The following is a 27,393-nucleotide window of genomic DNA, read 5'->3' on the forward strand; positions in this document are numbered from 1 at the left end:
ACACAGAATGCGACAATGCAATTTTTTTTTTTTTTTTCCTTGTACGCTCCGACATTTGTATCAACAAATTGGGTAAGGATGCGCTGGATTTGCTCGGTTGTCTCCATTGTTGGAATTGTCTGGAGGAATTCTGTCACGCTAACGGTGGCTTTTTAAAAGGTGAGGTAATAGTGACGTAAAAATAAAATTGCCAACTTGATGAAATTAAGGGGAAAATTAAGCTGTAGACGAGTTGTCATGACGACAAGGATGTTCTATTGATGAACTGTACTCCTCACTGTCCAATCAGATAGTGGAGCTGAAGCTGGAGCATGAACAGGAGAAGACGCACCTATTCCAGCAGCACAACGCAGAGAAGGACTGCCTGGTCCGAGACCATGAACGGGAAATCGAGAAACTGGAAAAACAGCTTCGCGCTGCCATGGAAGAGCACGAGAGTAAAACTCAAGAATGCAGGAAACGAGATGGACAGGTAATGATCAATAATGTTTGAAAGGCATCCGCTTATTAGAAAATGCTAATAATGAGTGTTTCCTGTTTGCCAGCATTGTTGGTGATGCACGCTGTGTGAGCATTTGCGAAACTGGCACATAAACGTGATTTCTTTTTTCTTTTTTCTTTTTTTTTTTTTTCCGCTTTCCCCCCCTCCCTTCCCAGTGCTGAATAGGGCTTTAACTGCAAAAACCACAGGTAGCCAGATTAAAAATCCCATGGTGCGCTATAACTCGGCCTATTTATAATCTTGTCTCATTTTCTTTCATGATGGATTTGTTTAAGAAAAAAAAGGTATCTGTTCTTCACCCCCCCCCCAGCCCTCACACTCACCCCTCCTTTTCTCCTTCCTGGGTAAATCCATATGAATTATATCTGCTTCATTTGTATGCTTTTTTTTGTTGTTGTTTTAAATCTCTGCAGGTAACTCACAAATGGCTTTATTTCATTTTGTTCATGTCTCTTTGTTTCAGTTTTGTATTCTAGATTTGCATTGTGTGTTTGGCTACGTTATGTTGGATATTTGATAAGATGATGTGGGTTTGGGTTTGCTTGCCATCACGTTTATTTTCCTACACACACACGTACCCCTCCCATCCTCCATCTCTGTGGTCACTGTTGGAAGCCATTTGGCAGAATAACCCCCAGCTGGGGTAGCATTTGACTCTTCAAACTTCTGGATGAAATGCACACTGTCAGCATGGAAAATGATCTTTATGAGTTTTCAGTTCAAAAAACATCTTACTGCATTTTTTCAATATGTTTTGTAAGGGTGGCATGGTATATTTTCCTAAGAGCCTATATTAAAAAGGCCTGCAATGGCAATATTTAAAAAATTAAGGTGATTTTGTAGTTTAAAGAGTATTCAGAGAATATTCTTTACTAATCAGCATTAGAATTACTTATCATGCATGGATTATTTCATACCAAAACTGGACATTTTGGTAGGGTATCTTTAACGACATATGTTTTCCGCGCACCACCGCCTTCCCTATGAGATGTAAGACTCTGACATTGAGGCATTTTCACTTTACTTCCCTGTAGACTAGTAGGCTGTGTGTTTTACTGGCAACTATAACACAGTTAAGTGAAACCGAATATTTATTTTATTTTTTTTTTTTAAGTCTTTGGATGACTTAGACTGTATCAAAATCTGGCTTAAGTCTATTGAAAAACAAATGGCTTGTTGGGGGAGGATGAGGGATATATTGCAGAGCCAGGACGTGTTTTTTCCATTTCCACCATTATGGTTTTCGAAGAAAAATGAGAGATTCTTTTGTGAAAACGCTCATGAAGAGGATATTCAGGTGGCTTCTGAAAACTAAAACCTGGCCCTTTATTCCCCACTTTATTGTAAGAGTGAAGACTTAAATTGTTAAAGGAATTGGTTTTTATCTTTGCTTTTTTTTTTTTCTTTGGCCCAAGATAGATGTATCTGAACTATACGGGTATTTGTGTCTTTTCAAAGTTGTATCGTCCTCTCACCTGCATTCCTGATGTTGTGTTTGCGTACAAAGACAGAGCTGTAGCACTCAGGTTAAAAAACAGTCTTAGAATTACATAGAATTCTTCTGTCTACACGCCAGCGTTCATTACAATTAGTGTACTGCTCTGTGTAGCGCAGAACACAAAGGTAAAGGGACTATCTTAAGCTAATACAGAGAATCTGGGAGGTGTCTTTTAAGTATATCTCTCGCTTTCATTCTGTTGTGGGACATTTCTGGCAGAGATTGGAGCCCAAAGTTTGGTTCTGCTTTCTCTTTGCAATGGGATATATAATGCTACTACAGGTTCTGTGTAGAAAACTGGAAATTATCTCAGCTATTCGGAAAATCTGAAAAGTCTGAACAGAAAAAAATTTGGCCTTATGCAGGGCTTTTCTTTGTAGCTTGAATATCTCTGTAAAGTTATTTGAACATTGCTGCCATAAGAATGGCATGTAAATCAGGGAAGAAAATGCGGTTGCCTTTGACTAGAAGAGCTGCTGTTTATTTAAATTCTAGTAAGAATCTATCAGCTTTCAGGGACATGTATTTTTTCCATTTTGGAAATGAAATCGTTCTTCATTCCTTCCTCTAGTCTTTGTATTAGAATTCATTTTTCGTTGCAGTGAGCTCAACAGACAATACCAGTTTTTCTTACTGAGTTATGGCACATATTTTTTCATAAAATTATTTTAATCTTTGCATGTGTTTACCAAAATGCGTGTTTTGGGTGTCTAACATGACTAATGGCCAATGTCTTTTATGAAACATTTGGCAGTCTCTTAACAAAGATATCACAGTGATTTAATAAGTTAACGTAGACATAGCTTTTTAAAAACCTGTTAAATTTGAACCCTGTTTGACTCATTTTTAGGACTGCCTTATATTACAGCAGGTGCGATGAACCAGGTGAAGAGGCCATTTTGCTTCGCTAATTGAAAAGTAGATTTGCTGGGTATTTCAAAAATATTAAATAATAATTAGTGTTAATCACATGTGAGTCGCTTGGTTTGAAGGACCTATCTCTTCGATGTTTGGTGAATGATATGAAAGCAGATATTAAAGGTATTCACTGTTATTCTGTCTTAAATCCTTTTCCATATCAAAGAGTAGCGACTGTTTAAAATACTTATTTCTTATTACATTACTAAAGACAGCTATGACTGAGTACTGCGGAACAATTTATTATACTGTTGCTGAAAAGATTTAATTTTTTTTTTTTTTATTGCATATCCAAGGTCTTTACTTTCATGTAGGTCTTCAGCTACTGTGAAAGATAGTATACAAAATGGCTAGATTTTATTAAAATATGAATACATCTATTAATGCTTTAGTCGGAACTAAAGTATAAAAATTAAGATTTCGGTGCATTGTCAGATTTTAATTAAATATAAAATAATGTTACCGCTTCTTTGAAATAGAAGTTTAATATATTTTCAGGAAAGAAACTTGATTTAAGTGGATCACCTTTTCTATTGCTGATGAATTTCTGGATAACAATTGCATTCCACTTTAGCTCTTGGATTTATCCATTTCTAGGAGGCTTGCTTTGATTTTTTCACCTAGGGTTGTAATGCTCGGGGAGGAGTAAATTGACATGTAGGTCAATAAAAGTCAAAGCGATACAAAGGCTTTTATACCATGCTGTGTTCTTGTAGTCTTTTAAATCCTATACGTTTTCTATGAACTGCCATAATATTGTTATTCTTTAAATAGTAGCTAATAATCCAGGATTTTTTTTAAAAAAAGGGTAGTTTTGAATCACTACTTCTATTTAATTAGATTTTTTTTTTATATTACCTGGATTTTCTTTCAGAGCATTTTAAAGCTACAGTTTAGTTGGTCATTCATTCCCCATCTCCCTAAATAATTTTAGTTTATACATTAGTTCACAAAACAGGGAACAACTTGGATGATAGAGATCTGCCTTTTGTTTTAATGAAAACAGCCTTGCTACTGAATGGGCGATTTTTTTCTGAAGCAAGACTCCTGATGACAGAGAATAATACATCTAGTTTGCTTCTGCCAGACAAGATAGCAAGGCTAGGAAATTTTAATAACCAGTGCCCGATGGGCTGTGGTGCCGGTTGTGCCCTTATATTTTCCCTTTATCCTTTCAATGTCGTTCTCTCCCCAGCATCTGACACGTGCCCTCAACCATTTCAAAGATTTTCATGTTCCAGCTGCTGTACAGTTGGATCATTTTCGTGCTTGTTCTTTGACCGTTGACCTTCGGGCAAGAAGAAGAAAAAAATGTATCTCTGTAACTTCAGATATAGCAGTTCGCACCAAAGCGAGAAGAAGAAAGTTTCCATGAGGAAACTGAATTCTCTTTCCAAGTTCTGTTATGAGATAATTGGCAAGTCCACTGTTTCCATCCATTTGTAATTGGGTCAAGAGTAGCTCAAACGCTGAAACACGTTTTGCCAGTATTTGTCGCTGATGTCACGGTGTTTAATTTTAACATAGAATGTTTATGCTCTCAAAATGGAGGCTGCTTTGAGAGAAGATCACTGGTGTTTGGGGGTGTCTTAGGGCTCTCGATAAACCATTATTGGTTGGGAATGGAAAATCTCAAGCAGTTCAGAAGTCCTGCAAACACCCACATTGAGAATGGAGGTTGTTACAAAAAGACGAGCAGGCTGGCGGTAGTAAGAAGAGTTAATAAGGTAATTTCCCGTGGCTGAAGTATCCATTTTCTTTTTCTTGTCTTGCTTTTTGCAGTTTCTGTAATCCCCTTGGCCTTTACCATCATGGTTTACTACACCTTCTCAGAAATCCTTCCCTGGTGCTCTGTGTATAAAACATCTTTTCCCTTTTCTGGCTTCTCCTTTTTGAAAATTTGCTTCTTTGCACTTGTAAACAGTGATCTTTCACAGCTGTTGCTTTGCACCTGGTTTTGTCTGAATTAATTCTGAGCTCTTTGAGCCTGTTGAGTTAACAATAAAAAAAGCCGAAGCAGTAATGATCATTATTTTCATTCCAGCAGTGATCATTATTTTTGTTCCAGCAAATCCTTGGTATATGGTTGTGGTTCTGTATAGATAATTACTGTGTCAACAAAGTGGGGGGAACAGAAGAGATTTATCTTGCCTCCAAAATGTAGTCAGTCTGAAGGGCCTGGTGGAGAGCTTTATCAACTACTGACAAGAGAAAATACAGAAAAAATGAATAGAAATATTATATACTTGTTTAATGATAATTCCAACACATGCACAGTTTCTGTGTGTAAATATTGCTGTAGCAGTAACTTTTCAGTACTACACTAATACAGAAGGATTTTGGAAGTATTTGCTTCACAATAGGAAACTTTCTTAAACTTTGATCTGAAAGAACCTATTGTTACTGATCAGAGAAATCACTGATCATCTCTTCTCCTTCATGTCATTGTTCCAATACCTGCAAACACCAGTTTCTACAGGTTATTCTCTGAGTATCAGTGGAAACAGTTTGCTTGATCGTGTCTGGAGGGTACAGATAGATGTGGCCTGTGAAACATTCAGATGTTGATGGTGCTACTGAAGTCACTTCTGTGTACAATTTTGAGTAAACAAATTCTATGACTCATTTTTTCTTTGACTACTTTTTCTTTTCTTTTCTTAATAGAAGATATCTTTGGCATGAGAAGAAATGCATTGTTTGCTATGCAGGCTTTCTCTGCAGACAATCTAAATCATGGAGTTGCAATCTAAATATTTGTTTGTTATATTTTACTTGGAGAGTAGCTATTGGGCTGACAGTCAGACTTCTGTAGACAGGCAGCCGTTCCCTTTTAGCCTTTCCTAAACAAAAGCTTTTGGCTATATTGCAGCGTGTTTAATTTTACCACCAGTCAACCCAGGATAATGATGTAAAATATTTAAAGTACCAAATATTTGTTGCAGCACTTGTGTGGTTTCCCTTGATTGTTATTCATAGTCAGCCGACTCCGGGTTGGGATGGATCCCATTGATGGGGAATATCTGCTGAAGTCAAGGATCTGCTGATGGGTCCTATAGAGATGTTCGAACTGAGCTCTAAACTAATAGCGTGGCTGTGAAGTTGAGAGTTCAGTGAAATGCCCAAATGCACCAGTTCCCTGGGGAAGTACACACAGGCCCGTATCGGGTTCTGCTAATCAGCACAGTGAGTATCAGCTGTACTTGAGAAAATGTAGAGGAGCTGTGGGAAGAATTTGGGCTGCAGCGTAGACGTAATCTTTGAGATTAGGGGGAAAAATGAGCCTTTGCTCTAAAACTGAAGCACACAGAGTTCATGCTCAGGGACTCCTCCACTAAGTACCGCCATCAGGGCCTCCTGTGCACCTTGCCCTTCCCTGCTCAGATGAAGTCACCTTGCCCTGTTTGTTGTTTTGTGTCAAGCACTCTGCTTCTTGTCCCCACTTCTAAGCTGCTGCTTCTGTTTGAGATGTCTTTCAAAAGACTGTTGAACAAGCTACAAACATCTGCTGCTTCCTCACGTAACAGAACCATCAAAGTGTTCTCGTGCTGTAGTGGGTGATCATCTGTGATCTCTTCCACATTTCTCCTTGACTTTCACTTTTTACACTAGGACTGAATTTGGATAGTGAGGAATTCAGCGCAGGAGGTGTGGGTTTACTCGCAACTCTGTCCTTTTATACTTCAGGTTCTTCAGCATTTGAAATATTTGCTGAAGACATTTTCAGAAGCCACACGTAATGGTGCATAAATTATCGTTTGCTGATTACAAATGTTAACTTGGCTTAGGAGACAACTGATATTTTGTGCTGTCTACGGTGTATGTAAAAGAGAAAGCAGTTGCCATAGAAACTAGCTCATCACATAATATGAACTCTGATTCCGAGGTGGAGTTCTTTTCAGCAGAACGGACTTTCTACTTATATAAGATGAAATTAAATATATATGGTAGTTACTAGTACATTGTAATCAACATTTTACGTTATCTTTTGTTTTAATTTTAAATACTGACAGCTGAAAAGGTGGAGCAGGGACAGAGTGTATATCCTATGGCAGTAATTTCATTTATACCAGTACTCTTTGTTTAGCAAAAAGTTATTCTTTCCTGTGTAGGTGTTAATAAATACAAAATAATTTCTCTGGAAAAAAATGAGATCGGTCTTGCCCATCAGCAGGGTAAAAGGATCTTTATGCGAGTTTTTAACACATACACTAGCTGTGGCTTTGCATATAGGGTTTGTGTGTGATAGTTACAATGAATGAGTAACACAATAGATAGAAGTAAGACAATAAGATATACATGGTGTCAAATTATTTTAAAAATTAAAGTTATATAAAGGTATTCCTTTATGAAGCCATAAATGATCAAGCACATTAGTAAACACGAAACAGATGATAGTAACTGCAGCATTTGGGATGATGTAATACAATTTCTGAGCAGAGGCAAAAATACTGTGTTACTCTGCAGAAACGGTCAACTTACAATATAAGCCCTTGATCTGGAAATAAAAGGAGCATGCGCCTTCTATGTGTATGGCAAAGCCAGACTCTGAAGTTGCTTACTGCTATTACCTTGCAGTATATGAGTCTAAATCTTCTCTTTTGAATGTAGTTTCTGTGGTATTAGATTCAAAATATTACAACTAAACTTGTCTGGTAAATATCTGCTGTACAGAGAAGGGAAGGCTTACAACATTCTTTATTAATGTTTTTTAAATTATTTTGGGAATTGCTTTTTAGTGTTACCTTACAATTTACTTGAGAGAGTTGTTGAATAGAAGGAAGTTGCCTTCTCTTAGTCCTTAGAACAAGTACAGTAATTTGGAAGACAGCAGTGATATCTACTTCAAACATGGCACCGAATGGCTGAAGGGACATCTTCTAACAGGAGATCAGGATTCATATTGAAGTTTTTTCAGAGCATCACAGAATAATTTGGGTTGGAAGGACCTCTGGAGGTCATCGTGTCCAACCTCCTGCTCAGAGCAGGTCTAACTTCAAAATTACATCATGTTGCTCAGGGCCAAGTCCAACTGAGTTTTGAAAACCTGCAATGGTGGAGATTTCACAACCTCCCTGAGCAACCTACTCCAATGCTTTACTCTAATGCATTGTTAAATTTCTTTTCCTTTCTATCAAGTTGGAATATCTGTGGTTACATTTTTGATCTGTAGGTTCTTGTCCTTTCACTGCCACCTTCAAGAAGTCTGCCTCTCTTCTCTGCAATTCCTTGCACTCATGATGGACAGCAATTAGATTTCTCCTCGGTCTTGTGTTTTCCAGGCTGAATAAACCTAGTTTGGTGAACTTCCTGAAGGTCCTAGTGGCCTGTTCCTCCAGCATGCAGAGTTTGAGGTCCCTATAAATGGTAACCCCACTCTCCAGCATGCTGACTACCTCCCCTCAGGAGATGCCATCCGCAGTATTGCAAAGGGTTCATTGTCCAGGTCACTGGAGGAGGTGTTAAGCTGTACGAGCCCCGTCTGAACTTTGAGAAATGCCACTAGCAGCTGGTTGCCTGTTGACTCCTACCCTTCAAAGCCAGTGGTCCAGTGAGTTCTTTGCTCATGTTCTAGTACACCGATCCAGTCTCTGTCTCTTTGGTTTGACTGTAGAGATTCTGTAAAAGTCTGTATCAAAAGCCTTGCTAAAGTCAAGCTAAAAGATGTTGATGGCTCTTCCCTTTCCACCGAGTCAATCATTTCACTGTGGAAGAAATCAGTTTGGTCAAGCATGATTTGCCCTTGGTATATCCGGGTTGGATGTTCCTACTGACCCTTTTATTCCTTATGTGCCTGGAAGTTCATTTCATGGAGTTTTACTTCATGTTTTATCCTGTCTGTGACTACCTAATAAGGTGCTATGTATTACAAATTAAGTAGTTACTTTTTTTTAGAGTGTGCTTTTTCTCTTGTCCCTTTTCTAGAAAAAGATTATCCAAAATCAATTTAGTCTCTCTTCCTTAGGTCAGCAGATGTTAATTCCATTCACTCGCTGCCACTATAAATCAAGTTTTGAACAGTAGTCTAGCTGTTAAATGATTTATCTGATAGGAGAGATTTTATGATCCATTCAGTTCCTCAATTCAAAGGTATTATGAATACCAAATGAAAGAATGAAACACTAGACGAAAAATTGTGACAATCTGTAGTTTGGAATGTTAACACCACTTGTTTTGGCAGCATTACTGGTCTTAAAACAATAAGATCCATATGGATGCTAATTTTCCCAATTTTGAGTAATAAATACAACGTCTTTATGGTTTAAGTAATGATATTACTCAATACCACTGCAGGGTCCAGTAGGCGGTTTCATGATGAAGTAATAAATAGCAATTTTGGAGAGCTGATTATTTGTATTTTTCTTTTATGTGGTTTATGATGGGGGAAGAAGAAATCACAAAGCCAGTGAAAAGCCTTGCCCTCTCCTGTAGTTGACATACTTTGGCTGAAGATTTGTCAGCTGAGTAATATGAGACCATCCATAAAGCTCCGCACGCTCCCACATTAAAGTATTATAGAGAAACCTTCAAGTGGAAAACGAGTAACAAATTGCAGCTGAGATGCTTGTGGCATCTTGCACTGTCCTGGGTGCTCTACCACTGCTCTGCTTATTCCTCCCTAGATTGCTTTAGTCAGGAATTGAAACGGAAGACTTCTCTGGTTTTCCTCTAGTTCACAGACAGGAGCTATGAGGGGGAAAAAAAAAAAAACAAAACCCAAACCCTTATGGTGGGTTAACTGCAAGTCTGAAGCTGATGTTGCTGGCACTGACACCAGGCTGAGTATTTCACTGTTAAACATCTCTGCAGCTGTTTGTCCACTGACCCAGCCCTGGCGTCTGTAGCAACTCTTCAAAGTGTCCTTTTCTGCCTCAGATGTTAGGAATTTGCTAACCCATCAGCTGGAGGAGTAGCCAAGTGCTCTGCACTCTTTCAGCTCCGCTCCTCAGGCTAGTGCCATGCTAGGTGTGTGCTCCCAACTCCCTCCCCTCATTTCAGCTCCCGGAGGCAGTTTCAGATCTGCATTTTCCAAGCTGCTCCATCTCCATTCCTACCAAAGCGCCGGCCCTTGGCACGCCACGCGTGGTGGAGGCTGGGTTTTATCTCCTGCCAGCTCTGAGCAGCGAGTAACAAACACATGGCAGCGAAGGTCTTCTGGGCTCCATGGGTCGTGCAAACCAAAGAAATGGGGTAACTTGGTGCGATGCAAAGAGTCGTGTTGGGCCTGGGCGGTGGAGCCTGTCGCTCACTGGTCGTGTGCTCTGGTCAGCCCTGCCGTGACCCACCTCCTCCAGGCAGTCAGCTCAGCAGAGACCGTTCCTGTCTCTCCTTTTCAGAACTGGGACCAGCTGCCCTGGCAGAGCCTTGCAGGGCCCATGTAGGCTTTTGTATTGCTTCATTTTTCCCATCCAGATCCGTTCTCTCCTTGTCTTTTCTGCTGCCATTTTGTGTTTCTGTTTTCCCTCGCACCCAGATAAGAGCAGGGAATTCAGGTTCTGCATTTGAGGGAATTCCAGATGGGGAAAGCATCGTGTGTCCTCAGCGATAGGCTTTGGACATGTGCTAGCCTTGTATGTTCAAGCTTACAGAACTGCACATGCCTTTTTTTATAGTTTCTCTTTCTTCTTCTTGGAAACCTTTCTATTTTTTTAAGAGACAAATTAGGAAAAAAAAATACATTATTTTAAAACACAATGAATATTTTTCAATATGAAGTCAGACTCTTTGGTCCAGTCACCTTTGAAGAAATGATTGTCATCTTTTAACAAATACTGTTCCTTCATTTTGAAAGAGTGACACAGACTGACGGTGATTTAAGGTCTTTAGTGTTGATTTCACGCACAAAAATATTTTTCACAGTATGACTTTAAAGTAGACTCTTTTCCCCCAATTACTCTACATGTTGGCAGCAAATTAGCTTTGAGGGAGTCTTGTGCACATCATAGTTCTCTGTGGATGTATTGGGGAGTCATTTTTGGATCTTTTAGCTCAGTCAGACCAATGACTGACATTGTTCATGTCTTCCATTTCTGTAGATTTGAAAGACTTGCTTTTGACAGGGAAGGTGATGTGGAAAAAAAAGAAGCCAAAGTACAAGAAATGATTGGCAAAGTGATGATATCATCAAATGTTCAAAGGCTTTGCAAATTGAAGCTTATTAGGCTGACATTTTGTCTTCTATTCAGCACTAATTGGAATCATGCCTGGGTGCATGATGTGGAAGGTACTTAATACCTGAGTGTTTATCATGACAAAATGACAGAAATTGATGTCAAGGATGCTGTAGGTTTCTGTTTAATGGAGAAAACAATATATTTCAAACTGCAATTACATATCTCATATTAATCTCTATTCATATGTATGAAAGTCCTGAAATATTGCAAATAAAAACCCCTTTATTTTTGGCCCCTAAAATATTGGCCTGATTGTGAATATTTCATTTTCAGGTTTTAAAGTTGTTCTTCAGAGTTCATAAAAACTGATGTAGTTTTTATTTAAGAAAAAAAAAAGACAAAAAAACCTGACACAGTGCTTTTACTTGAAACAGATCTGAAAATCCCACAAAGGGTGAACTCAGTCTTTTGCAGGGGTGATACAATTCTTCTAAAGTTGTCTCTGACAGCTTGAATTCTTTTGTAGTCAGTGCTTTCTGCTGTATTGGCATCTGTAAAATGAATTCAGAAAAAAATAGCGAGGAATGTGATTTTCGGAAAGACAGCCACTGCAAGCACAGAGTACACGGGAATATTTGAAAATAGCTGCATGTTCTCCTGCTGTATTTCGTACCGTGAGGGATTTCCGAGTTGGAGGTGCCTGCCCCTGTGGAGGGCACATGCATGCTGGTTGGGATAGCACACATGACTGGTGTGTTCTTCCACATCTTCATCTTGGACCTTAGGAAGTTGAATTCAGATCTTCAATTAAACCTCTAGTATAATATATAATTAATATTTCTTCAACAGTCCAGGGCAACAACTAGCTGTTAGTTGAGTTCATTACCTGAATTAGTGCTTCTAATGAAATACAGATTGTTGTAAAGTAATATATTTTAAAAAAACAAAAACAAAACCAAACCTAACCCAAAGATAAATCAGTGTATTCTGGATGCTCGTAGGAATTACTGGTCATTATGTGACTGCTGCAGCTGCCTGTGTGCTGCTGTAAACTCCAGCAATCCTGTAACTAATAAGATGTTGACAAGCAGTAGTTTAGGGGCTGATGGTAATTATTTGTATTGCTGGAATCCTCTCAGGAGTCTGAGTGTACGTTGTGTTAGTAAAAATATATAATAACAGACAATTCCTGTCCCTGTAGCCTCATCACATAAATGTGTTTATAGGATATTAGAAGTGGGTGCAAAGCAGAAGGTTGAGGACCTGTGATAAACAATGAGGTTTATCAGTAGACTGACATGTTTTGAGCAAGAAAGCAGAAGACACAGCACATGAGCTGCTTCCCTCAAGTGGCTCTACTAATGACAGAGGAAAAATGCCTTTCCATGATTTGTCTGTAGCATTAAGAGACATCTAAAGTCTGTTGGATACTTGCCATGTCTGCAGTTGTTGCTGTTATCAAGGGTTTCTTACGTGACTAGATCGAAAAGGAAAAGCGTTTGACTTTAGGTGGGAGGTGAGCACATGAAGAACGTTTTTGTCTGTTCAAAGTTTGGGAAGGTTTATAATGATTTACATCCTTATATAAGTGCTGGCTGTTCAAGTTAAGTTTAATAACAGCTAACTGTAAGCCTTCTAAAACTGTTCATTGTAGTGATTTCCTTTTAGGAAAACAAATTTAAAATAATTTGCTCTAACTTTTGATCAGTTGGATACTGGTGTTGGGGAGTGGAGGGGGAGAGAATGGAACAATACCCAAGCTGTGAATATACCGTTGGTAATATTAGAGAGAAAATACTGTTTTCCTGCTAAAGGCAGTTGGGGAGGTGGGAGAGAGTGTGTGTTTGTATGATATATGTATGAGTGTGTGTGTGTATGTGTGTATGTGTTATTGCCCTCTAATGGATAGAATCTGAATGGCTCAGCTTTGCACGCCTGTGTGGGTTTCTGTAGCAAAATACTATTTTCAGGGTGTCTGATATTTCCCATTTAAGAAGAATCTTGTCATGTTTATTCATAAGGCTGATACATCTTTTGTGGGTAACGTTCTTTTAGTTGGTAGAATTAATTTGAAATTTCAATTGCAAGTCCCACAGCTTAGAGAAATGCCTTTTCTTTGTTCAGCTAAATTATGACTGCTTAAAATTCACCATTTAATTTTCCTATTTTTACCATAGTGCTAAAATAATAACTGAATATGAACAGAAAGCACCACGTCTCTTTACAACGACAACATCAACAGCCTTTGGAGAGAAGAAGATGAGCAGAGCTTGTTCCCCTTGCGTTATTACATCCAGAGTGTACTCCTGCCCAGAGCCCTGCCTAACCAGGATGGCCGAGCTCCCGAGGTGTGGGTGGCAGAGGGAGTGAGCTCTTCCTCTCACTTCTGTGGTCAACACCCTGGCCATAGCGTTTGTTCCCTGTGGCCACTTCCACCCCATCCTGCTGAGCAGCTTCCTGGCTGCTCCTGCGTGTAGTTTGTTTTCTAGGAAAAGCGACAAAAGTGTGTAATGTAACATTTATAGATTGAGGTTTCAAATCTTCAGGAGATTTATGGTGAAAGTCAATTATTCCAGTGACTGATGGTAGTTAGGCTTTGTTTTGCTTTTTAAATAAAACTATTTGAAGGTAACTTTAGAATAACCTGAGAAGGAAGGAAGGATGCTGGTTAGTTGGAAATTGGATTTATAATTGTTTGTGCTGAAAGTAGTCCACTGCTACATCTTCTTTATAGTGGAATCGTAACACAGTTGTATTTTTTCCTATCAGAACTCTGTTTTCATTCAGTAAATACATTTGGGAGACTTACATTTCTTCTCTCTGCAGCCATAGACTTTTCCTTTTCAAAACTTCCAGTGCTTGCTTTGCAGTCGGATAACTCTACGGAGTTTTGAACACCTAGCAGAACATTTGTTGCTAACAGCTTTCTTCATCTCCAGTTACAGATGCACGTGAGTCCAGAGTAGCAGTGAGTATCCAACAGTTATCTTTCTCCCCTCGGGGAGGTTCATGATGGTGGTGGTAGGCACCATGATTATTACAAAGAGGTTCCTGATGGATGTGGACTGCAACAGGCCAAGGTTCATGCTCATGAAATCATGTAGATGTTCTGGGGAGATCAGCAACTGATTTCACACAGTTCCGCTAAGGTACTTCCAGTCTGTCTGTGCACTGAGTTTTAGCTGAGTCCACCGTATTTCTATTTATTTATGATCCAACTAACAAGCTGAATGTAGGTTGGAAGAGCAGAAAGAACAGTACATTCACCAAATTCCCTTGTAATGACTCTTCTCATACGAATGACTCTCTAAGGTGTGATCCAAGGCAAGGCAGGCAGTGCTGGCTTTTTCCTGGCCCTCCCCAGGGCTGGGTGCTTCCCTCTGCTCTACAGGCACATTTCACAAAAGACTGTTTAGTGATCGGAGAACTTGCTTCTGGGAGCTAAATTGTCCCTGGGTTTTGGGCTACTACGTTTTCTGTTCGTGGTGAAAATAGAAAAAAATTGCATATGTTAAGAGAGATGAAGGATACTGCAGGAGCATCTTCTCAGCCCAAGTTGGGGACTTTATCTGCTTTTATAAATATTGCTGGTTTTCTTCTGAACATGGTGTTTCCTAGCAATATGGGTTTTTTTTCTGAGAAAAGTTATTTTCTGCTTACAATACGTTGGCAGCCATTGTCTGTATTGTTTAGGATCAATTGAGGAATTTTTCTAAATGTTATTTTGATTTGATGACTTTGTTCATCAGTGAATTATGAAAGCTCTGACTGTTTAGGGCACAAGAAGGGTACAATACATTACTGAGTCACATGCTCACTTCATGCATGCACATTGCGATGGCAGTAGTAATAGCACCATTAAAGAACAAAAGGTAGCAACACATAGAAGCTCTGTATCTGGCCAATCCCCTCAAATTACCATAAATATTTGAGCTATCTGAATAGTTTTGGACTCTGTAGTAAAGCTTTCCTGTTCTTATCTGTCACTGAAGGAATGTGGAATAAAGTATTCATTTAACAAAGTATAAAAATATGTATGCTATGCAGTTATAATCATGTGTCATTAATCAGAAAATACTGCAGAAACTCTGACAAATTAAAAACACAAGGATGTGTCTGCAAGGGCTTTTTTAGTCATTAAAAAGCTGCTTCACCTCTCAGGCAAACTATTTAATGGCAACTTCTTGCTCAGTGTACTGACATCTTCAAAGGCTCTGACATCTGTCGGCCTTTGAACTACCATTAAAAAATATTATCCCATTTCCATTCTTTTATGCCCATTTTTTTAATTATAGCCCTTCTTTCAAGTTAGGAACATGGTTGGTTTAAATGATGCTGTCCTTTCGTTTTCAGCCACCCAGCTGCGGTTTGAATAAATTGATGTAGAATCAAAGGCGGGACTTTAAAGGGAAAAGGTTTGATGGACTTGGACTCCGAACCAGATGAGGTTTTATGATGAAAAGGGTTTAATCCCAGCACAGGCATCGCTTCTATCAGTCGAGCAGTACAAAGCGATTCATATATATAGGTTCACGAGAAATGATCTATTTTTTTTTTTTTTTAAACAGCACAGATCTCTTCAGGACTTGCAAATGTGGCATTAGCTAATATTCAGAGAGCTGATTTCCTTTCATCCACCAGAAGCTTATGATTATAGTACAGTTCTCGAATTGGAAATGAGAGCTGCAACACAGATTTAAAGCTATGCTGTCTGATTTGTATTCAATATACATGTCACTGCGGGACAAGCTAGTCTAGGCCGAGCTGGTTCAATAAAGGGAAAAACAGTTTCAGCATCTGAGATTCGGGGGGGACGGGGGGAAGGTACCAATTAATTCTTACCTGCTCTACCTGAGTATTGTGCGGATACTTAGTAGATTACTATCATTCCTAAAGCTGTGCAAGCAAACCCTTGTGATAACATTTCTTTGGCATCTTTTGCATCAGAGGCTGAGAGAAAATACACAGCATTAATCAGTAATGGCTTCTAATGTAGTCATTTATATGGAAGGCAATGTTTGTTTTTTCAGTGCATGAGTTTCAAGGAGGTTTAGCAGAGACAGCCTTGCAATTCCTATATAGTGATAGCCTTCATTAATGCAGTAATTAGGCATGCATATGGAGAAAACCAAAATCTCTGTCTCAACAAATGCATCAGATGCCATTTGTCAAAAATACCACCTCGTGGTATTGAAGAAATAATCGAACAGCTCCCCAGTCTTTGTGCTTCATGATAGTAGAAATGTGGTACATAGTCACGATTTCTTACTTTTACGTATTAAGATTGTGTCCTTCAAAGCACCGATGCTTTCCAAAAAGAGTAAAAGCAGTAGATTTCAAAAGTCTGTAAATTATGTCCTCTTAAAACACTGTGTTTCCTTGTTGTACAGGGAGGAGAGTGCTCTGTTTGGTGCTCTGCCTCCATTTAGCAGTTTCTCCTTCAAGCCCTTCCCACAACCGTTTTTCCCTGCCAGAGTATTCTGTTTAGAAGTAATGCATTGTTCCTGATCTCTTAATGCAATTTTGAGATTGAGCTTGGGGTTTTTTGGGGAGTGAGAGGGTGAGGGTGAGTAGTAAATATAAACATGGACCTGTATAAATGGGTATATTTAATGGGTTATTTTATTTTACTGGTATTTAATAGGATTTGCGTGTTTAGTGTGTATTTAGATTTTACATTGAAACTTTATATTAATATTTAGTGTGTATTTAGATTTTACATTTAAGCTTAATACTAATATTTATTCAGAGTACAGTAGATTCAAAACAGTTGCATAAATAAATCTGAAAAAATTCCTGCCCCAGGATGCAGTGGGCTATTTGTCATTCAGAAAACGAAGTGGCATCAACTGAATTCAAGGACAAACAGAGAAGGATGAAAAGGATAGAGATCAATGTAAAGGTGCCAGAGGAAGATACTGAGCCAAAAATACTTTCAATTCCAAGAAATGAAATGTAATACACACAGTTTTCATTTATTTTGTACAGATCATCCTGTGATTGATCTTGTCTTTCTAACGGGTAGCTGTGGAGCATGATGCTTCCAAAAGGTCTCTGAACTCAGAGGAGCCACTGTCGAGATGATGGGAATAGTGCAACCAGCACTTGAGGATGAAGGTGCAGAGAGAGACTAGAAATGGTGTCATCTGTGTGTGTGTGCACAAAGTACTGAACAGGTACCATCAGCTGATGCTTTTGACTCCAGCCTAACACCTAAGTTGGATTAAAGACTTCCTTCCCTAGGATTTTCATTCTCAGGTGGAGGTGAACGAATTTATCTCCTTGATATAAGGATTGACACTAAAGGTAGTCAACGAGAATATGCTTCTTCCATTTAGGAGTTGATTTCAAAAGGGAGAAAGTCAAAAGTTGCATGTGTGTGTAATTCTGCATCTTATCTGCGTAAGCGGCTAACATTCAGAAATGAATTTACCACAACTCATTGATTAAGAGAAATACTGCCACCATCGTTACTGGAAACAGGGGTTCTTTTGAAAGTTAGAAGCTGATTATTTCTTTTAAGTCTAAACCTGTGACACAATTTTTTATTTCCGAAGCTGCTGGATTTCAGGATTTCTGCCCACACATATTGCCATTCATGAGACCGAGAATGAGGACTTCATGCTTGGTTAAAGACTGTCATCTTCAATACAGCAGCATGACATCAGTAATGAGAGAGTTTCCTGGTGTATTAGGTTCTTTAGTAGAGCAGAATAGTACACACAGGCTAGTGCATTTAAGTCCTCTTTAGTCATCGGTCCAGAGGATAACAGCGTTAGGTTCCTTAGTTGGCTTCCTGTGATTATGCTGGAGTTTTGAAAAATTTATCTTTTCCACCTTGATTAACGGTCAGGGCAGAGCTTGGACAGTAACGTGAATTTTGAGTCTTCCTCAAGTGCCTGTTGAGGAGAGAATCTCAGCAGGTGACCTGATCAGGAGTCAAAGTTTGCATTTCTAAAAGTATTCACTTCAGAAACTGAAGACGGGAGATCCCTTCTGCGTGAATGGCTTATTACTTAGACTTTGTATCTGCATCTTGTCTTAAGTTTGTCCTGTCAAGATTTGCAATCGATGCCATTTCCATTACAGTCGCCATAAAACCCTTATGTGGGGTAAAACTTCTGGAATATTCAAAAGATGTATGTGTCTTGAGCAGCATTTTAAACAAATGCATCCAAAAGAGAAGTGTGTGATGCTTTCCTGGATAGGGTTTTTTTTTGGGGGGGGGGGGGGGGGGGGGGGGGGAGGTGGGGTTGTTTAGGCTTTTTTACTTACAGTGAAGTCTTTGCATTAGTTGACAGGGCAAAGACATTTCTCAGAGACAATACAGCCTGTAGCTCTCCTGGGGACAAATTAGGAATTATAATATGTTTAATTTTGCTTCCTCGTAGAGATGAACGTCTGTAGTAATCCTTAAATCTGTAATACATCATGTCTGCATTTAAATCAGAATTGCATGTTGTTCAGGAAATGCTAATGCTTTTAAAATTAATACATGGGAAATTTAAATGCAAATATTTTTAAAAAGCTTTGATTTAGAGGGTGCTGGACACAGAAATACTCTGAGATTGATGGGTAGTTCTTCCCCCAGTCCACTGCAGAGATCTTTAAGCTCCATGTCTGTATTCCACTGCAAGACAGTCCTATCCTTCCTTAAATATCAGTGGCTTTTCTTCAGTCTCAGAACAAGCTTTGCTCCAATGTTATTTCAGAACTGAATATGTAACGTTCATCAGAAAGGAATATTTTTCTTTCACATTCTGAAATAGAGAAAATAAAGCTTTATATTTTTTCACAAATGAAAACAGGGAAGACTAAACACATTTTTGGTGTAATTTTCATCAATCATTGTTTAGGGATAGGTTGTTCTGGTTCGTAGGGTGCAGCAAACCTGGTATTAAATAAGATTTTTAGTTTTTTAGCCACTCTGTATTTTATCTATATTCTGCTCTCGCGAGTCATTTTATGGGATCACTGCATTAAGCAGGTATTTATGGCTGACTTTTTTAAAAAGTTTTTTTGCATCTCTGTCATATTTAAGTTACGTTAATGCAGTTATGTAGATTACTAAGTGCCCAGTTGAGTGTCTCCGTTAAATTTCTTAGTAGGAAGACACAAGGAAATGAATCATCCAACTAGTCTTTTCTGAGTAGGTCTCTTAGTATTCTTATTCAAATCATTTTGTTTGTACAAAGAGAAATACAAATGTAAGCATTTCTTTCATCAGATAAAAAGAGAGGAGAAAGAAGGCTGGATGTTTTAATTTTTGACTCACTAATCTATTTCAAAGCAAATGCAGTAAATCAGGTAATTCTGGATCTGTCTTCCAGGCAAGAGGGCCAAGTCTTTTACAGGTGTTAGAACTGTTAAATGGAAAATTTATTTACATTTATCTCAATTTCAACTTGGGAAGTAATCCAGTGCATTGTGTTTAGTCACCAGTGCATTGTATTGTTTAGTTACACGTAGGCTTGAGGTTCTTCCATTTGACTAAAAATCATTTTATTAGGAAGGCAGTGACAATAACCAACCTATATGAAGTTCTGCTTTCTAGCTGCTGTTAACTAAATTAGAATCAAATGGACTTATGTAAATTAAGAAATCAAACTAAGCTCTGTTAATTTTAAGATTAAGATTTGAACAGCCCCTCTTTGTGGGGCTGTTCAAATGGATGTCTGATTTTCTTTCTCTGTCCCTCCCACTCCATTTTTTAACTTTTCTTTTTTTTTTTTTTCTTAAAGCCCGGTTTGTAGCTTAAGTTCCATTTACATTAATTGGTATTTAGGCAGCTAACTGAAACAACTAAACTAAAAGCTCTTGGGAAAAAAAATATCAACATTTGTGTTTTGCTTAATACCATGTCACAGCAGATCTTGAGAATTTGCTACCTCTTTCTCACATGTATTCATAGTTGTAGAAACAAAAATGATGCTGATATTTTCAGTGTAGTTTTTTCTACTGGCATTTTGATAGCTGTGCCTTGCGTGTTTCTTTTCAGCCTTCAGAAATATACATAAAAGTTAGTGAACAGTTTGGGGTTTAGATTACCTATGGAAGTATTGCCCAAGATGTTTATAGGAATGATGTGGATAGACTCTTTTCATTAATTTTATTGAAAAGGGAGCTGAGCAGAAGGTAACTTCCCCTTATTGTTCTTCATGAGTCAACACTTCCATCACGTTTCAGGAACATGCTTAAGCTGTAGAACAAGTGTAGACACGATACAGCAAGTGTGTTACTAAGAAATAAAATTTAAAGTGTGCTGAGCCTTTTGGGGGACTGTGTTAAGTGCAGGAGAAAAAAAATGAAGTTGGCCATGGTTTGAATATGAAGGAGAGTGATGTTTAGCCCCCAGCAGCGCTGTACAGGTAGAGTGGTGTTAAACCTACCCCCACTCATAACTAACATTCTAGTAGGTACAAAATAAGCAAGGTTAGTAGGAATATACTTTTATCAGATTCAGAAATGTTAAAGGCGTTTTTCAGAGCGTACACAGTGCTGGAACAGTCCAGGTAAAGAATCTTACAAAGGAGGTTTGACATTTAAAAGCAGCTTAATGCTGTTAAAATTAATAGAATAAATATGTAAGTTAGCAGCTCAACGCCTCACTTTACAAGTTCTAGTGGATATTTTCAAGAGAGATGCCAGAGGTACATTTGCAAAGGTGAGAAAAGCTGTGATTGTGTTGAGATGGGGTTGATAGACCTTTGCGTAAGCCCCGTAATACGGGGATTCAGACTTTACAGTGCTGAGCAGCGAATGTTTTACTGTTAGTGCTGTGGTTGCCATCTGCACTGCTTACATAAGGAGGGTTTTTTGACATGGAACACTTGCCTGTTTGAGTCTAGGAAACTGCCATTCTTCCTGTGCTGTGCAGGTTAGTGAGCACAGCTTGGTTTGTGTAAGTTTTCCTACAAGAGAACACCTGAACGAGATTTCTAAACTCTGAACATTTGATTAGTAAACATGTTAACAGCTTCACCCCATCACTGCAGTGTAGTCTTATATAGAATAAAGATGTCTTCTAGTTAATTTGTGCAATAACACCAACGTTATGGACAGAAATTTCCCCCCCCCCTCAAGAATGAGAACATGAATATGCACAAAATACTATTTAAAATGGAAAATACTATAAAATACAAACACATAATGAAATACATATCTTTGAGCATTGAAGTTTTAGCGTTGCTGATATTTTAGTGTTTCCAGGAAGTCCTAGACTTCTGATCAGGACTACTGGTGGTGCTAGCTGAGTTCCTGTGCTTCTGTAATTTCCTCTGGAAGAGCTTGCACAGCCCCATGCTTTCTGGAAGATTCAGTCCGCGCTCTTAGGAGATGAGACCAACCTGTTGGTCATTAGACCGTTGTTCATTTTCACTTAATTTCACACCATTTCATTTATCTGCTTCCTTAATTACCATATTTATGGGCATATGTGTTCTTACCCAAAAGGCATTTAAACCTGACAGTGTAATAGATTGTGCTGTGAAAGCTAAATAGCTGTTTATTACTTATCCCTGTTAATTTGTGCTCTGCCACATCATTACCCATGTGATAATGTGCATGACATTTGCAGAAGTAGTTCTCTTTGCAAATCAAATCTCTTTTTAAGGATCATAATATTGACAAATTGCTGATTTTACTAGTCACAGAAATTTGGATAATAAATTCTTAATATTTTGGTTGAAATTGCTATGATATAGAAAATATTTTCAATATAGTGGGTTAAAATGGACATAATTGAGTTAATGACAAAGTTTTATACGGATGATGACATTAAAACCTTGAGTTACTAAGTTTTAATGACCGTTTTAATGCAAAATTTTTTTAAAGTATTGGTTTAGATTAGGTATCTCTTTAGGTTTAGCTTGTAGCTTAAACGAAAAGATTCCTCTTTCATCGTTGCTGTGTACCCTTTGTATCACTGTCGTGTTACAAAGGAGCCACAAATATAGTTGCCAGCTGGCTGAACTGGCCAGTTGAAATTCATCCAGCAACGGAGAAAAGCAGGTACACTGGGACCAGTGAGTCTGACTCAGTAGGATGCTTTGTGGACAAAAAGATCAGAGAGTCATCAGGACTGTGCCTGGCCCTTAGTCCTGCACGGGGTTGCCTAACTCTTTTATCTCTTCAGGGAGAAAACCATGGGGATAGTTCCGTAAAACCAGAATGAGATCAAGTGTAAGACTTGATTTTTGTGACTTGCTGAAACTGCAGTAGTAAGACTCATTAATATAAACCAATTTTGTTTTAAACACAGATTAACATTACCCATCTTTGAAGTTCTTATGTTTGTTGTGGTATAACCACAGCCTGCAGCTCAGCCCCACACAGCCGCTCGCTCGCTTGCTCCCCCCACGGTGGGATGGGAGAGAGAATTGGAAGACTAAAAGTGAGAAAACTCATGGGTTGAGATAAAGACAGTTCAATAGGTAAAGCAGAACAAGGGGTTCATTGGCCACTTCCCATGGGCAGGCAGGGGCTCAGCCATCCCCAGGACAGCCGGGCTCCATCCCGTGTCTAACGGTGACTTGGGAGGACAAACGCCGTCACTCACAACGTTCCTCCTTTCCTCCTCCTTCCCCCAGCTCTGTATGCTGGGCACGTAAGGGCTGGGGTATCCTGGGGCCAGCTGTCCCAGCAGTGTCCCCTCTCAGCTCCTTGTGCCCCCCTGGCCACTCGCTGGTGGGGTGGAGTGAGGAGCAGAAGAGGCCTTGGCTCTGTGTAAGCCCTGCTCAGCAGAAATTAAACCATCCCTGTGTTATCAACGCTGTTTCCAGAACAAATCCAAAACGCAGCCCCATACTAGCTACTATGAAGAAAATTAGCTCTGTCCCAACCAAAACCAGCACAACTTTTTTCTAATCTTAGAGCTGTAAACAAATATTTATTTCCTTTTTTTAGCATTCTTTTACATTAGATGCATTTCTTATTTCTGTGATGGTAGAGAAACTTGTATGATTTTTTTCTCAGCACTTTATAAAGCTTTGTTTGTTAATAAGAAAGCTAAAGTAGTTCAGATTCCTGCTTTCAACAGATAATCCCTTCCAAGGTATTTTCAGTAAATATGTCACCAGTTGCTGTGTGTCTGGGACTGGATTCTTCATTCACCTCTTCTGGGACGCTGCACTGATTGTGGGTAAAAAGGGAGTCATTGTCACCACTGAATCACTGGGTGTTTCTACTTTGTTCCTTATTTTCCTTTTAATTCCTCATCATCAAAGTGAGATTTGTTTTTACTTCAGACTTCCTTTGCCTTGACTGGACTGATCTCCTTTCCAAAATAATCCACTACCCAATAACAAATGTTGTGTATACCTCATCCATCTCTGTCACATCACGCCAGCTTAACGAGACACAAAGAAACAAATCTCCCTTTCAGAAGGGTTCAGCTGATGGTTCCACATTGGGCACTGCTCAAATGCATGCACTAATTTTAATGTTCTTCGGGTTGAGAAAATAATGAGGAAGTATTATGGTACACAGAGGCAGAAGCTGCATATCCGTGGTTCAAATAGGGCTGTTACTTAGGGGCTAATATTTTAGGTTGTTATCCTAGAAAGGATCATTGTGATCGTCTAACCTAAGAGTTCATGTCTGAGCTGAGTCCATGGAACTGCTCAGAGGTTTTTGGTGTTGTTTTTTTTTTTTCTTTTTAATGTTACATGCAAACAAAACTAAACACAGCAAATTGAGACTTATGCAGTCATCTTCAGCTGAAGCCAAGTTAGCCCTATGCAGGCGGCTTCTGAAACTCCCTTTGAAGAGTTGTCATGATCCACTTGAGAAATGCAGTGGTCTTTAAAAGTGATGCACTGTTTCAGCAGCCTGAGTGCACTCAGCGGTGAGGAGCGATGAAAGGCTATTGCAACTTCATCTGCTGGGAGATGTAAGTCACTTACTGTAAAAACTGCTGAAGCAACACCTAAATTACTCTAGATCGGAGCCTCATGGAATAAGTTAAGAGTGGATTTGATCTTAATTCTGCATTGCCTTGTTTTTGTGACTTTCAAATGCCCTCAACACTATTTGAAGCTGACTATGGTGATGGGGTGGATGTGGTTTGGTGTGTAATACATTGAGAGGGAGACAGTGAAGTCTGTGTATTCCATCACTGAGTATAAAGGATGCGGTCATGCTCCAGCCTCTTCCTTAGAAAACTGATCCAAGTAAATGTTTCATGAGGTTGAAGTTGGAGCTTCTGGAAAATAAAGGGAATTTATCTTTTTTTTTTTTTTTTTAATTAGACTGTAGTCATTCGGTCCATTTCTCATCTCTGTTGAATGTAACTGTAGCAGAATTTCAGACATCAGCAACAGATTTTAATTTAAACTTTTTGCCAACTTTATATTTTCTTATGCAATTTACTTTTTAAAATTAAGAGCACATGTTTTCCTTCCAAATAACATGCAGTACATTTATTGGCATTTTAAATAGGCCAAAGTGAGTGAGCAATCTTCTTTTTTTCTTTCAAGTCTATTTTTTCCCTACAGGCAAATTGCTGTGGGCTTATGACCCACCCTTTTTATGACACTATTTCAGCACAGATATTCTTAGTTAGAATTCTAAGTTATTCCTTTGAAACAGAAATAGAAATCCCAATCTCAGCTAGAAGTTTCTTCAGCTACGGGATTGTCATACCTGCGTACACATACATACAATTATGCCATATCAATTCATATGAAATCTCTACCCTGTCACGCAGCTTACATATTTGTATTTGTGTTCCACTTGGGATACTCTGTAAGCTAGTGTTTTCTATTTGTTTTCCTCTATTTGGATTAATAGTCATTTAGCAAAATTTTTTTCTTGTTTGGGGCATGGTGCTACGGCATGGCCATCCTGTGGAATTGTTACGAACTTCAGCATTCTTTGTAAAAAAGATACAGGTCTCTCATTTCTTTGACTCGTATCTATACAACCAAAATAAAGACTATAACATTTTGATCCATAAAAGGCAGCAAGTAACAGTAAAATTTTGGGATCTGTTATAAACTACCAAGGCTTTAGTTCTTGTGTTTACGTTTAGCACAAGAATAATTTGCTCTAGTTTAAGGTGTTTATTTCTCACTGCAGCTCTTGTACACATGTTATGGTTTGGACCATGCAAACAATTTGGTAGGTGGGTTCACAAACATAGATTTGAGCAGCCAGGAAAAGAATTGGAGGAACCAATACTGAGAAAGAGGATTCAATTTTACGAAGAAAACAAGCAGGCATCATGCCTTCAGCTCTCAAGCACAAGACGTGAGATTTTATAATTGTATCTTTAGTTTTTCCACAGAATTGTTAAGACCAGTTGCTCTTAAGTTTTATATTTAATGGATTTTTCACAACTGAGATTTATGTCATCTTGGGGTTTTTTTCCTAGTAGTACTAATTTGCCTACATTTAAGTCTAATAATAGTTTATTAAACCTGGCATGTGGAATACCAGAATCTTAGTGATGGAAAGTTTGGGATTCATTTTCTTTAGCAGTTTGAAGATATCCTTGTCACACAAAGTTGTCTTATGGCACCAAGTTGTTCAGTTGTAAGCTGCTCTGCCAGTGACTTTGTTTATGGGGAAAAAATAATCTGGCTGTGAGAACTAGACTTATTTTAAAGTAATTGACAAGAACTGTGTCTGTGATCCCCAATATAAGCTTTTTCCAGTCACTTTGGAGAGATTAGATGTCTCTTAACATCATCTTACTAGCAGTGAAGTTGCTCCAAAAGGACTCCTTTAATCATATTAGTTTCGCTGCCATCACCCCGTCTTCAGATTCTTTTTTTCCTAATAGAACCAAATCTGCTTTTGCCATCTATTAGGTCCAACGTTAATTCTTCTTTGCATATTAATTACTCTTGCTTTACCTATAACATTCAGCCCACTATCTTTTGGCTCCCCAGTTTTGAATCTGAAGGCTTGGAGCTGTTATTTTTTCCACGTGGCAGCAGAAAACGCTATACTGTGCTATTTTATTTTCTAACAGTTTTGTATAAGCATTATTGAAAATAGAATGCAGTAAAGCAGAAGGATGTAACAGCTGAGTCGGGAATTCACTATTTTGGCTCTTATTTTGGCTTTTAACAGGATTTAGGAATTATTTTTTCCTGTATTATAAGAAGTTAGCCTTGGTTCCTTATCCTAAAAAATTCATCAAACTTTTTAGGAAACTTCTGAGCAATGTAATGGCTTAGTTTCACTTATGGGGGGAGAGTTTAAGGAGGTTTTTTGTTTTTAAAAAAGAAAAAAAAAAAAGGTGGTTAGTGGAGGGGGAATGAGCTCTCAAAAGCTCTCTCAGATTAAAAGATAATTGTTACTGTTCCAGGCAGGACTTGCATTGGAACAGCTGTTAAAAAACTCAAATGTTACAGATGTCAGTTTAGAACTTGGACCATATCATCCTGTAGCAAATGTAGTTGTTATCTTCATTGACCTAGCATTTCTTTGGCTTAGTAAAAGCCACTTAGGCTATCATTTCTTTTATGATCTTGAAATGAAATTATTTTCCAAAAGAATTATAAAATGATATTGCAGATTATCGTTATATACTAAAATGTACTTTACATTTTTAGTCTGTTTGCAAATTTAATAAAAATTAAATGTGTAGAGAAAAAGATCGGGAAAGGAAGGAAAGGATCTAGTGCAGATTACACTATGTGAAACATATGTTTGAGGTAATGCTGATATAGCTGAAGTATGTGGCCTGTGTTATACTTCTGTATACAAATGATGGGCTCGTTCCATCTCTACGCATACACACACAGAATTTTGTCTTTGACATAGTAGGGAATAATGCCAATGAATAATTAAGAAAGCATGGAAGCAAAAGTCAGTCCTGTGATAAATTTCTGAGATAGTTAATATTATTTAATGGACGTTGCAGCTGTGACAGTTGAAGGACACAAGTGAAGGTTTGAGCGGAGACAACATGTATTTTATTACACCATATAGACCAAATTGTTTGAAAAAATAGGCAAACTTTCAAGATTTGATTTTTCTCTGTCAGATCACAATCTATCTTGGGATATTAATGTACAAGGCAATATGTCTGATAGTCATTCATTTCCCAACTTTGGTCAGACATGAATGTTTCCTTTTCAAAGATTTGTAGTAATGTGGCACTCGGAGACTGCAAGTAGATGGGTTAGCTCAGTACATACAGTATATTGAAAGTGTCTGAAGAAGAAAAATCATAGTTGGAGAGAGATATTCACTGAGAGCTCTAAAATCAGTAACTGCCCTTCCAGAGCAATGGTATCTTTAAATATACAGTAATTTTCATCATATTTTCTTGTGAAACCTTTAATAAGCTTGAGCTGAGTCACCTATATCCGTTTGGTAGAACATCAGTTTCTCATCTCAGTATTATCACATGC

The 27,393-nt window shown here is 38.4% G+C and overlaps 1 protein-coding gene across 6 annotated transcripts in view; it reads left to right on the plus strand.

Annotated features, from left to right (window-relative positions):
- The window catches only part of CEP112 (centrosomal protein 112), a 173,427-nt gene that overhangs the window by 81,830 nt on the left and 64,204 nt on the right, over positions 1-27,393 (plus strand). For all 6 annotated transcript variants that reach the window (XR_012634784.1, XM_074922180.1, XM_074922179.1 and 3 more), the window contains one exon: positions 290-472. Coding sequence is in view for 5 of the 6 variants with exons in the window: in XM_074922180.1 (XP_074778281.1) it covers positions 290-472 (183 nt within the window). In the remaining variant the exon portion in view is untranslated. The remainder of the gene's footprint in view (positions 1-289; positions 473-27,393) is intronic.

Source organism: Athene noctua, chromosome 18 (genome assembly GCF_965140245.1).
Source record: "Athene noctua chromosome 18, bAthNoc1.hap1.1, whole genome shotgun sequence".
Lineage (NCBI taxonomy): Eukaryota > Metazoa > Chordata > Aves > Strigiformes > Strigidae > Athene > Athene noctua.